Here is a 14,495-nt window from a genome sequence, read left to right as displayed (position 1 = left end):
ATGGTCTGTCGCTAACCGAACGTTGATCGATTAACGATTTTTGTTTAGTCCTACCAGATATCCGGTAGGCGTATCATTACATAACTAGTGAAATGACCCGTGGAATCACGGGTTTGTTTAAAATAAATAGTTTAATGATATGTTTTAGGTATTTAGTGAACGTAAATGTTAAACTCATTTAGTTTAATGACCCGTAAAACCGCATATTCTGACTAAGAAACTTGTCGTTGTTTTTACAAACATATAGATATATTTAACTTGGTCATAATAAATGAGCTACATTTATTCTCTCAAGATCCTCGTCCAATTTTCATCACAATTAATATTTGTCTTGTCATAAAAGCCTATATTACAACATTTTATTGAGACATGTATTTCGTATACATATGTAACGTAATTAATCTCGTAAAAAAAACTTATATTTAAATATAGTAATAATATAATAATAAAGTTTGTTTTAAAATTGAGTATTTATATTTTTAATAATAATTATTAGTAATAAGAAATGTCTCTTTATTTTTTTAATTTAAAATACAATTATTATATGAAAGTTGTACATTATGCTTCAAAGTTCGTACATGTATTAATAGATTTATTTGTAAACGATTGTCTAATTTGTTTTAAAGTTTATACATATGATCATGAAGGTGTTTTATCATAAGGTTGCACATAACGTTTCAAATATTGTGGATATAGGCATAAAGGTGTTTTACTATAAGGTTGTACATAATGTTTTAAATATTGTACATATGGTCATGGAGTGTTTTTATCATAAGGTTGTACATAATGCTTCATATATTATACAATGAACATGTTAATATTTTTATTAAATATAATTAATTATTTTATTAACTTTATTATGAGAGACTTAAAAAACTTTCCTTATTTTTGAATTTTTAATAAGTTTAAATAATTCTTAGTTATGACATCGGATGGAACCACTTTAAAAGAATTATTTAGAAACCTGATAGTGTCCAAGGATTGTTGAAGAAGAAAAGCATCCGTGAATGTTTAATGTTAGATTGTTAGGGTTAATAAAAATTATGGGCCGCTTGTTACCATTGAAATTAATGTAGGTTTCATATATTGATTTAATTTATACGGAGCATTTGATTAAATTATAAATTATATATTATTAATATAATGTTATTGTCATATATTTGATTAATGACATCAGCACACCCTCTTAATTAAATAACACGTGTCCAAGATTAAGTATTAGTATAGAATTAATTAGGAAAGATGACATCATTAGGATAGTATTTTAATAGATACTATAGATAGATAGATAGATAGATAGATACTTCATATAATACAATATTTTAAGGTGCTAAAGTTGGTATTTAAACCGCATTGAGATTGAGATATTATATTATTGAATGTGATGCTTTATTATAATTGATGTAGCTTGAATTAATCCGAAAACTATTTTATTAGATCAATTTGAAAAATAACTTAGATTCAACATATCAAATTCAGTTCGATTATATCAATTTAGTATCGATTCAATATTTAAATAAAAAATTCAAATCAAATATTGAACACTCTTATAAATTGTCTTTATCGGATAAAATAAGACAAAATAGTAAAGTAGTTAAAACTAGAGTTAAAGGTCTTTGAGTATATTCTACTGTCCATGCTCTCGAATTGAGCCGGGTTTCCTCATGAACAACAGTTGGGGACGGGTTATGCAACTGTGGAAGATGAAAGCGTGAGTGGTTACGTTTTCTGAATAATCCCGTACTACTGTTAAAAAAATCATTTTACCATATTATATTATACATATATTCAATCAATATTCAATTCAATTTAAAAAGGTTTGGAAGTACTCGTATTAGTTTGGTTTGGAATTATACTAGTTTTTGCATGATTCACATAACTAACCCAAAATCTCGTGAGTATCATACATCATATTATCATCATCACATCCCCTATAAAATCGAAATACTGTCTGTCTATCACAAGATCCAATCATACACAAATTTCAAAATGTCTTCATGGGTTTCATTCTTTGTCCTGCTTCTCTGTTTCTCCTTTAATGGTTTTTCCAATGCAGCCAGACATCCGAAACAATCTGCTGTTATCGTTGGAACGGTCTATTGCGACACTTGCTTCAGCCATCAAGTTTCCAATTCCCCCCACCACTTCATCTCAGGTTCTTGTTGTTGACTTTTATGTTGTTTTACTTAAATTTCCAATTTAGAAATATGTAATGTAATCTCATAAGATAACAATATATTTATATTTCAACTGTATTTTTAATATATATGACCAAATACCACAACACTTTTTTCAATTTATCATAATTCAGTAAAGGCATAAATATATGGACTTGAACACATACATATACATATATTTTTTATAAAACTAAAAAAGGAAATTAGTGATCGGTAAATGATTGTTAACGTGTTAGGGACATATCCATAAGGACCATAACATAATTAACTTGTTATTAATCATTACTTTTTTATTAGCATATTTTAATATTTTTTGTTAACTCCTTTGTTTATAGGAGCTACAGTTGCGGTGGAATGCAGCGGCAAAGGTCAGACATCAAGTTTCCAACAAGAAGTGAAAACAAACAATAACGGCGAGTTTAAAGTAAAAATTCCTTTCACCATCAGTAAAAATGTGGACACAATCAACCATTGTTCAGTTAAACAAATTCGTAGCAGCGAGCCGTACTGTGCGGTGGCAGCCACCGCCACGTCATCAAACATCCATTTCATATCTAAAAAGGCGGGAACCCATATCTACTCGGCCGGGTTCTTCACATTCAAACCCGAATTATGCAGCCAAAAAGACCTCACCGGAAAAGATTTCCCACCGTCACTCCGTAACCCTCCGGCACCGTTCTTGCCACCAATCGGTGAAGGGTTACTACCTCCACTTCCGGTACCGGACATGCCCATTCCGCCGTTAGTTCCACCGCTTCCCGGAGTTCCACTACTTCCACCGGTTAACAACCAAAAACCACCACTAAAATCTAATAATAATGATAATAATGAAGTTTTGGATAAAAAAATATTTGGGTTTCCTCCAAACCCATTCCAACCGCCGTCAATATTCCCACCACCGTCAATACTTCCACCGTTGCCATTCCAACCATCACCGCCGTCATTAATTCCACCTTTAATTCCGTCACCGTCGCCACCGGCGTTGATTCCACCACTTGTTCCATCACCTCCACCGGCAGGTTTGTTCCCACCGTTGCCGGGATTTCCACCGGTACCAGGTTTGTTTCCGTCACCTCCGCCGCCGCCACCTCCAACGTTTCCAATTCCTTTGCCACCGTTACCTCTGATACCAGGATTCCCTCCGGTGCCACCAGCATCCGGAAAAAACACCCCTTGATTATTGTATAATATCTATCTACTTTTGAAGTCATCAACTTTAGAAACGTATATGTATTCTATTCTGTTATAAATATTGGAGTACTCCGTATTATTCGAATAACGAGCATATGATGTTGTATTGAATATTGAATAATTATTTTAAAACTTGGGAAGTTATATGAAAACATGTACGTGTATTATAAATGTCTAATTGGCTATTTGCTATATATGATTGAAAAGTTAATTAGTTACGGGCTAATTAATTACTGTAGAAGCTAACACATTTTCAACTAATTAATTAATGTGTTTTTGGGTGTGTTTGGATGAAAGTAGCTGGAGCTGGAGCCTGGAGCTTGAGCTGGAGCTTATGAGATAGAGCTGGAGCTGGAGCTTATTTTTTAAGCTGGTAGCTAGAACTTATTATTTTTTATAAGTGTTTGGTAAACCAACTGGAGCTTATTTTTCAGTTCATAAGCTCTACTTTTTTTCATAAGCCACTAAAAGTAGCTTATTTTTTCAGAGCTTATAATTTTCATAAGCTCTACTTTTTTTCTCTACCAAACGAAGCTTATGACTTGGAGCTTATTAAAATCATAAGCTCAGGCTCCTATAAGCTCCCATAAGCTCCAACAAGCTCGTCACCCAAACACACCCTATGTCTTATTTGACCATTGTACTTTTTACTCTTAGTTCATTTAAATAAAATTACTCTCTATACTTTTTTTATTTATTTTTTTTATTTTTTTTTAAGAATCCTCCGTTAAGAATCCAACGAACCGAACTCGAGTCAAGTATAAACAATATGAGCTTAGCTTGTTTAATTATTAATCTATTCGAACTCAACTCAAGTTCGATTAAAGATTTCATTTTTTGTTCGAGTTTAAACTCGAATATTTTTTCTATGTTCGAACTCGAACTTGATGTTCATTTAAAATACCTATAATTTATAATTGTATTTTAGCTCAAACTCTAGCTCGATCAAACTTGAACTCGAGCTCTATTAAGCTAGAACTTAAACTCTATTTAACTCAAACTAGAGCTCAATTATGCCCAATTCGAGCTTGAACTCAACTAAGCTCGTTTCAGCTATATTAAATTATATATGTATTCATGCGAAGTTATACCATTTTGAAATATAACTTAACATTTAAACTTTATATATTGAATAATTGTGTATTACTATTAATAAGGATGAGGGTCATTGCGCTTCGCTGCGGGTTGTTCACTTTTATGTTTTGAATCAATATAGTGGGTATAACGTTTGTCGGAGCTGCAGGGGCACTACTGGAGGCCCTTTAACTCAGCTCTTTCTAATCTTTCAGATATTCAGCTCCAAGCCTTCATTTTCACCCATGTACAATCATATGCGACTATTCTTAAAGGGATTGAAAAGAAGTTTGCAAGTTAATGTATGTGCAGTTCAATAGATCAGCTTACATTTATGTTGGTCCAGCATGTGGATCACATGTATGTGATCTTCTAATTAAGTGTATAATCAAAAACCATATAACAACTTCTATTTATTTTATACCATGAACAGAGATTAGGAGTCTTTGGTCTGCTTATTTGAGCTGTTTATTTGATTACCAGTGAAATGACCTGTAGAATCACGGGTCAATTAAGCAGTTTAATGATATGTTTTAGGTATTAAGTGAACGTAAATGCTAATTATTAGTAATAATAAATGCCTCTTGATTTTTTTTAAAAGTTAAAATACAATTATTATACAATTGTTATATATGGAGTCTGCAAAAATATACAACCAACTAAATAAAAATACAAACGTTATGAGCACAAATTAATTGTATGAAAATATGATTCTTACATAATTTAGGAGTCTTAGCCTTCATGCTTTATACCAAAACAGCCAAGTGTGTCTAGATCAACTTCAACTGTTATAATGATAACAAACATGATAAAAAGGTATTATATTTGCGAAGATATTCCCATATTGTCCATGTATCTATTCTGACTTTTCGATTTCTTAGATTTTGTTGGGAGAGAAAAAGTCTTAGTGAAAACCATTGAAAGTATTAAACTATCAACAAAGAACATTTGTGGTACCATGTCTTAAAGGTGTGATGGCTATTATAGCAAACTGCCCATGTGCATAACTGAAGGATCACACCAATGACACATAGCATGAAATTTGTCATGTGGTCAAAGATTTGACACCAAAAGTCAAATGAAAAGAGTGAATATAAACATAGAGACATGCATGACGGTCTATATGGTGCACTTATGTAGAGACCCGTCCTAATCCATCCGGACGAAGTCCATATCGATTATAAACGATACACAACAATTGATTACATCGCGAGGTACTTGACCTCTATATGATACATTTTACAAACATTGCATTCGTTTTTGAAAAGACAATCTTTCATTTCATCGAAAGTTGACGACATGTATACCATTTCATAATATATCTTACTATAATTGACTTAATAATAATCTTGATAAACTCAACGACTCGAATGCAACGTCTTTTGAAATATGTCATGAATGACTCCAAGTAATATCTCTAAGATGAGTAAATGCACAGCGGAAGATTTCTTTCGTACCTGAGAATAGACATGCTTTAAAGTGTCAACCAAAAGGTTGGTGAGTTCATTAGTTTAACATAAATAATCATTTTCATCATTTTAATAGACCACAAGATTTCCATTTCTCATAAATATACGTCCCATGCATAGCGACAAAAATATCATTCATATGGATTGAACACCTAGTAACCGACATTCATAATATGCATATAAGAATATCCCCATCATTCCGGGATCCTCCTTCGGACATGATATAAATTTCGAAGTACTAAAGCATCCGGTACTTTAGATGGGGCTTGTTGGGCCCGATAGATCTATCTTTAGAGTTCGCGTCAATTAGGGTGTCTGTTCCCTAATTCTTAGATTACCAGACTTAATAAAAAGGGCATATTCGATTTCGATAATTCAACCATAGAATGTAGTTTCACGTACTTGTGTCTATTTCATAAAACATTTATAAAAAAAAACGCATGTATTCTCAGTCCCAAAAATATATATTGCAAAAGCATTTAAAAATGGGATAATGAAACTCACCTAATGTATTTTGTAGTAAAAATACATAAGACGACGTCTAACAATGCAGGGTTGGCCTCGGATTCACGAACCTAAACCATTTGTATATATATTAAAACATGTAATCGTAATCAATCAAGTTTAATTTTTTTTATTATTTTTGTTTTATTAGTAGTTCAAATGCTATGTTATTAATTATAACTATTTTATATATTTTAGGTATATAATTAAGGTTTAAATATCATCTTCTTTATTAAAGCACTCCATATATATATATATATATATATATATATATATATATATATATATATATATATATATATATATATATATATATATATATATATATATATATTATGTGTCATTTAAAATAAGTGTTATATAAAAAAAGTAATAATAATAATAATAATGCTAATGCTAATTAATATAATGATAATATTGATAATGATAATATTAGTAATGATAATAATAATGATAATAATAACTGTGTTAATAATAATAATTAGGTTTATTATCAATCTCGTGTTTAGTTTCCAACTTATAACTATATATATATATATATATATATATATATATATATATATATATATATATATATATATATATATATATATATTATGTGTCATTTAAAATAAGTGTTATATAAAAAAATTAATAATAATAATAATGCTAATTAATATAATGATAATATTGATAATGATAATATTAGTAATGATAATAACAATGATAATAATAACCGTGTTAATAATAATAATTAGGTTTATTATCAATCTAGTGTTTAGTTTCCAACTTATAACTATAGTTCATATAACTTAATTTCGTAGTCATTTTCATAACTGTACATGTTTTCATATAGTTTCTTAACTATTTTTCTAAAATTTTACCACAACAACTTTTATTATTATCTTTATAATATAAACGTTATCAACATGTTCGTAATCATACTTATAATAGTAACGGTAATACTACTTCATTAATAATACTAATAATAATAATGTTAATACTAATACCTTTTAATTAATAATATTAGTACTATAACTATAACTAATGGTAATAATAATAATGTTATTAATATTTGTATAATGATATTAATATGATAATAATACTTGTATTATGATAATTTTAATAATGATACATTTAACAATAATCACAATAATCATAATAATAATAATTGATAATTAATAATAATAGTAGTAATTATAATACATATTAATAATAACAATAATAATAATAATAATGATTTTGTATTGAAAACTACCTTCCAAGCCTTTCTAAAAAAATATGTCCCGTGCAGGGCTCGAACCCGAGACCTCCCGAATACCCGCTAACATCCCAAACCATTGAGCTGAAGCCCATTTTCTGATTTATAGCCCAAACTAATTCTACTTAAATCGTTCTTGTTTTCTGTTTCTAATCTTCTCCTCCTTCTTTGAATTAATTCGACCATAGTGCACTCAATCAATGAAAAATCAATTTTCTAAACATTTTATAGATTCTTCATTAACATATAATTAAACGTTGATTGTAATTTACTCAGACATAATCGAAAAAAAATTAAATAAATAAATAAATAAAGGGCCTGCTGTTTACGAAAGAAGAAAAAAAAAATTAAGAACTCCATGGTCCATTTCAATTTCTGGAACATTTTAGCCCAAAATTATAACACCAAAAAGGTTTCCATTCATCTCAAGAAAGTGTATGGATCATTAATTAATCATAAAACATTACATTGATTTCGAATTTCTTTCAAGAATAATTTGGTTGACTTTTTGAGCAAAACTTTGACCTTCAAATTAAAGCTTGATATAAAGATTTGAAATATGAAACTTTACAGATAGATTTATTGAAAATTTCCTAACAAGACTACAATTCCACATTTTTCAAATTCATTCGAAATCGAGATTGGAAAAAAAATATGTGGCGTACAGAGGACAGACAGAAAAAAACAAAAAAAAACGTGAACTTCAACTCTTTCTGGGTTTCTTTAATTCGATATGCAGAGATAAGTAACATCATTTAAACAATATAAATAATGGAAATCGATTGCTTGATTTCTTTATTGTGATAATTGAAGGTGGCTTCATTCACGGGTTAAATAGAAAAAAAAAACAGAAGATAAGATAATAATATATATAGATATCTGATCTGATTTGGTTTATTTTATACATAATATAATAAGTAATAATATTAATTATAATTACATTAATAAAAATAATACTTTTAGTATTTTTAATAATAATAAACATACTAATAATAATAATAATATTACTAATAATCAAAAAAAAATTACTAATAATAAGAATGATATCAATATTAATAATATTTAATAATAATAAAAATGATAATCATGATAATAAATGGTAACGTTTAAATTTACATCATAATTAGATTATAATTTTAATCATTCTTATAATAATACTTATATTTTTAACCCTTGTTTTGATAATCATACCTTACAATTATTTATAATAACAATAAAATGTTAATAACGTTAATAAAGATAAAATGTATTATTTTCTAATAATAATAAAGATCATATTTGCAATTATTGAATATAGATAAAAATACTAGTAATAATAATAATAGATTTAAGTATATCCTTAATAATATCAAATAATAAAGTATGATAGAAAATATTGATATGATAATATTAATAATAAAGATAATGGAATTTTTAAATAAAAGATAAGTTTAATTAATCTTAATGATAATCATAATAAAAGAAAATGATAATAATCATATTGATATTAATAATAATGCTAAATATAATATTAATAGTTCTTAATAATAGTAATAATAATGATATCTAATAACAATATTAATATTAACCATTTTAATTTTACTACTAGTTATAATAGTATTAATATTATTAGTGTTAATAATAATATATATCAAATTTCATTTTTTTATATGATAATATTATTAATACTGATATTAATATTTATTTTACTGTAAGTAGTACTAGTATAGTAATTTATTATGTTTATATTGCGTATTATTAACTATGTAATATTTAACAACTCTCCACTATATATAATAACATATATTGATTATTTATATCTCATATATATTACAATATACATATAACATAATTATACATAAAAATCATATATTTATATATAGATTCATTTTAGATTACACTTAATAATTTTGTAAATTATTTTACGTAATTATTTTTAAATGTTTAAATTTTATAATTTAAACTTTTTATAGATACTTACATATATATACATATATATATATATATATATATATATATATATATATATATATATATATATATATATATATATATATATATATATATATATATATATATATATATATATATATATTATTTATAAATAATTTTTCGTGAATCGTCGGGCATAATCAAAGGTTAACTGAATTCATATAAACAGTTCCAAAAATTTTGAGACTCAACATTACAGACTTTGCCTATCGTATCGAAATGCTATAAAGATTAAGTTTAAATTTGGTCAGAAATTCCCGGGTCATCACAGTACCTACCCGTTAAAGAAATTTCGTCCTGAAATTTGAGTGAGGTGGTCATGGTTAATAATAAAAATGTTTTCATGACGAATATGAGTTGATAAATAGAGTTTTATTATCATTGAGTAATATGGATAAAATGATTCGATTAATCGAAGCGTATGAATGAAGTGATCACAAAAGATCGAGATGAAGAGATGGAGATTTTCCATAACTTTTGACGTAGTCGTGATTGAATTTAGAAAATAAGGTGCGTCTTAACTTTTGACATAGAGGGTTGAATTCCGGAATTCAAGGGATTTTAAAGAAAATCTTCGAAATCTAAAAGATTTGATTCTCCGGCGAGTAAGGAAATTAAGATCTCTATAATTAAATACGGTGATCTGCCTCGATTACTCTGTCTGATATTTCCATTATAAATTAAACTCTTCCGTTCCATTATTCTCACCATTCCTATATTTTCTTTCTTAATTCATACATTCAAAAGATTATGAAAATGCTTAATCCAGTTCCGATCCTTGTCCTTATCCTGACTATTGCAACAATCATTCTCCTTTTCCAACTTCCACCGGAGGAATCTGTTTTCTTTTACTTCACCATTGGGGTTATAGTGTTCGTGTCTTTATGTTGCGATAAACATTGATATACACGATCTGTAATTTTCGTGTTGTTATTAGGCTTTATATCTCCCCTTATTTTTCAAAGCTCTATGCTTTTGTTTTCTCTTCCCGACTTTAAGTCAAGCGAATAATGTTCCAGAATTTGTAGATATAGAGTTTCGAATGATCTTAATGTTCTAACCAAGAAAGAACGTAATCGTACGATTTGATTTGTCAAATTATCAGAATCATTGAGAATAGAACTATCAAGAATATACTTTATTGATATGTTCAGAAGTTAAGCAGAATGAAAGAGTCATGTAACATGGCACATAATGATGATATGGTCTGTGAATCATAACGTTCCATTAGAAACTCGACATGACTTACTATAATATAATCACGTTGATCAAGTGTCATTATATTATACTAACTCATGCATCAGTTCCCAACACTACTTCAATAACATTCATATTTTAAATTAGAAGGTTTCGGAATTTAGAAACTAAAACAGTTTCTTTTATGTGGTAATACAAATGACGCGGAGAGATAATTAATATCAGACGAGAATATTTATGAAGATATCTTTAGAAATATTGAGGATATTTATAATGAAAGATACGATAATATCTTTGAATATCTAAGGTCAGAGAATGATGGAGACTATTGTCCGCAAGGATTTTGAGTAAGGAGCAAGATATTCGCTAAAGACTTCAGCAGGCATTGAATCATTTGGATTCTTTGAAGTCAAACTTATTCTTTGTGATTTGTCCACGACGTCCTTCATAGTTTCGCATAATCCGCTTTTAGGTACTAAAATTTTCTATTGAGTGTTTCCAATCCTCCATTCTTTATCATCAAACTTTCGACGGTTACGGTCGTGTACAGTTTTTGCTGCTTCATTCAGCTTTTTCAAATTTCAATGTATTGATTTGTAGACTGAGTGCTTTTCAGAATTTCATAATGAAAGATCATAATTCTAAGAGATGAATGTTATACATATAACTGTTGATGTAGATATGCTGTGAGTTTTCAAAGTACTGATTGCTGATTCCCGGTAATTGATATGGCAATTCTTGTTACAAAATGCAGATGAGTACATGATGAGACTTCAATAAATAAATATAGTAATTTGTCGGAGTGACTTAAATCAAGGATCAGCGAGGTTGTTGGTACGTCTGCTGGTAAATGATGGAATCTAAAAAGTTCCACGGTAACAATAAAAGAGCACACATATATATCAAGGTTATAATAAGACTAGTACGATTGAAAAGTCGAAGTTGACTTGTTGGAGCTGTGACAAAATTCGCTACCTTGAAAAGGGATTGTAAAATTATTTTGAGTAATAATAACGCTAAGGAATTAGCATAGCTATGTTTTAAACGTTTACTCAGTTGCCGAGAGTTTCTCAGGTGCATAACTATATGCATCAATCTTTTCTTTCGTAGATGATTTGTGGTTGGTTCATCCTCTAGATTGAGGTGTGATAATGCTAAAAACGAACATATATTTCATAGCATTATTCCTCAAGAAAGACAAGCTTTTAGTTGCAATTGTTCTATTTACAAGTGATATTCGTTTAAATAATAAAAGGTGAAGACAAAAGACAGATTCGACGAATTGAAGACGCAAACGACCAAAAAGCTCAAAAGTACAAAATACAATCAAAGAGGTTCTAATTATTGATAAGAAACGTCTCGAAATTACAAGAGTACAAGATTCAAAACGCAAAGTACAAGATATTAAATTGTACGCAAGGACGTTCGAAAATCCGGAACCGGGACATGAGTCAACTCTTAACGCTCGACGCAACGGACCGAAAATTATAAATTATTTATGTATATAAATATAATATAATATATAATTAATTATATAAATTACATATTTATATTATATTTAAATATTAAATTCCGTCGGCAAACAAAGATCCAAATTGGAGTGAGCTGTAAAAGCAAACTCCGCGACTCGCGGAGTTTGAAGAAGAAAAAGACCTCGACTCGCGGAGATAACCTGGACAAAAATGCCTATAAAAGCTAACGCATTTTGATCGTAAAAAATATCCATATATCCATCCTCTCTATCTATATACGTAAATATATATATATATATATATAATTTATATTTTAATTTTAATTTTAATATTAATTTCTAATAATAAGGGTATGTTAGCGAATGTTGTAAGGGTGTAAGTCGAAATTCTGTCCGTGTAACGCTACACTATTTTTAATCATTGTAAGTTATGTTCAACCTTTTTAATTTAATGTCTCGTAGCTAAGTTATTATTATGCTTATTTAATACCGAAGTAATCATGATGTTGGGCTAAAAATATTAAAATTGGGTAATTGGGCTTTGTACCATAATTGGGGTTTGGACAAAAGAACGACACTTGTGGAAATTAGACTATGGGCTATTAATGGCCTTTATATTTGTTTAACTAAATGATAGTTTGTTAATTTTAATATAAAGATTTACAATTGGACGTACCTATAAATAACCATATACACTCGATCGGACACGATGGGCGGGGTATTTATATGTACGAATAATCGTTCATTTAACCAGACAAGGGAATGGATTAATAGTCTATGGAATTATTAAAACAGGGGTGAAATTATGTACAAGGACACTTGGCATAATTGATAACAAAGTATTAAAACCTTGGGTTACACGCAGTCGATAACCTGGTGTAATTATTAAACAAAGTAATAAAACCTTGTTACAGTTTAAGTCCCCAATTAGTTGGAATATTTGACTTCGGGTATAAGGATAATTTGACGAGGATACTCGCACTTTATATTTATGACTGATGGACTGTTATGGACAAAAACCAGACGGACATATTGAATAATCCAGGACAAAGGACAATTAACCCATGGGCATAAAACTAAAATCAACACGTCAAACATCATGATTACGGAAGTTTAAATAAGCATAATTATTTTATTTCATATTTAATTTCCTTTATTTTATATTTAATTGCACTTCTAATTATCGCACTTTTATTTATTGTTATTGTATTTAATTGCACTTTTAATTATCGTACTTTTTAATTATCGCAATTTTATTTTATCGCACTTTTATTTATCGCAATTTCATTATCGTTATTTACTTTACGCTTTAAATTAAGTCTTGTATTTATTTTTAATATTTTACATTAGGTTTTAACTGCGACTAAAGTTTTTAAAATCGACAAACCGGTCATTAAACGGTAAAAAAATCTCCTTTATAATAATAATATTACTTATATATATTTGTATTTTTATAAAATAAAACTAATATAGCGTTAAGCTTTGGTTAAAGATTTTTCCCTGTGGAACGAACCGGACTTACTAAAAACTACACTACTGTACGATTAGGTACACTGCCTATAAGTGTTGTAGCAAGGTTTAAGTATATCCATTCTATAAATAAATAAATATCTTGTGTAAAATTGTATCGTATTTAATAGTTTTTTCTTGTAAAACTTAATAGTATTTTATACCCTTTAGCTTTAACTATCAAGTATTTTTGGCGCCGCTGCCGGGGACAAAATCTAGCTTAAAAGCTGGAAGCGCAACGCTAATATAAAAAAAAAAAGATTTCTATTTTTAGTTTACTTTTATAAAAATACGTTTTTGTAAAAATACGTTTTAAATATTCGAAAATATAAAAAGAAAAACAAAAATATAAATATTTTTAAGAGTTTGTTGAATATTTAGGTTTTATAAAGTTTCTTTATTTTATAAAAATATAAGTTTTATTTAAATATTTTGTGTTTATTTAAAGCATAAAAAAACCGAAAAAAAAAATATTTATAAATTTATTTTTAAGATTTTTATTTATAAAATTATAAGTATCTTTATTTTTATTTTAGTTTTTAAAATATAAGTTTTATTTATATTTTAATTAAATTAAAAACAGAAAAATAAAAAAATATAAATATTAAAAACCGAAACCTGTCAAACGAAAGCACCTTATCTGAAATTTCAAACCCCGCGACTCGCGGAGTTTGTTGCCAGGTGGAACCGCA

The 14,495-nt window shown here is 28.2% G+C and overlaps 1 protein-coding gene across 1 annotated transcript; it reads left to right on the top strand.

The window, feature by feature from the left end:
* Nucleotides 1-1,978: 1,978 nt before the first annotated feature.
* LOC139891881 (uncharacterized) lies at nucleotides 1,979-3,721 on the top strand. Its single transcript, XM_071874899.1, has 2 exons — nucleotides 1,979-2,155; nucleotides 2,513-3,721. The coding sequence occupies exons 1-2, from the start codon at nucleotides 1,990-1,992 to the stop codon at nucleotides 3,352-3,354; spliced, it is 1,008 nt and encodes a 335-aa protein (XP_071731000.1). The 5' UTR covers nucleotides 1,979-1,989; the 3' UTR covers nucleotides 3,355-3,721.
* Nucleotides 3,722-14,495: the final 10,774 nt, after the last annotated feature.

The sequence above is a fragment of the Rutidosis leptorrhynchoides genome, chromosome 2, assembly GCF_046630445.1.
Source record: "Rutidosis leptorrhynchoides isolate AG116_Rl617_1_P2 chromosome 2, CSIRO_AGI_Rlap_v1, whole genome shotgun sequence".
Classification (NCBI taxonomy): domain Eukaryota; kingdom Viridiplantae; phylum Streptophyta; class Magnoliopsida; order Asterales; family Asteraceae; genus Rutidosis; species Rutidosis leptorrhynchoides.
The sequence above is the reverse complement of the archived record's forward strand: the minus strand, read 5'-3'. Positions and strand labels throughout refer to the sequence as shown.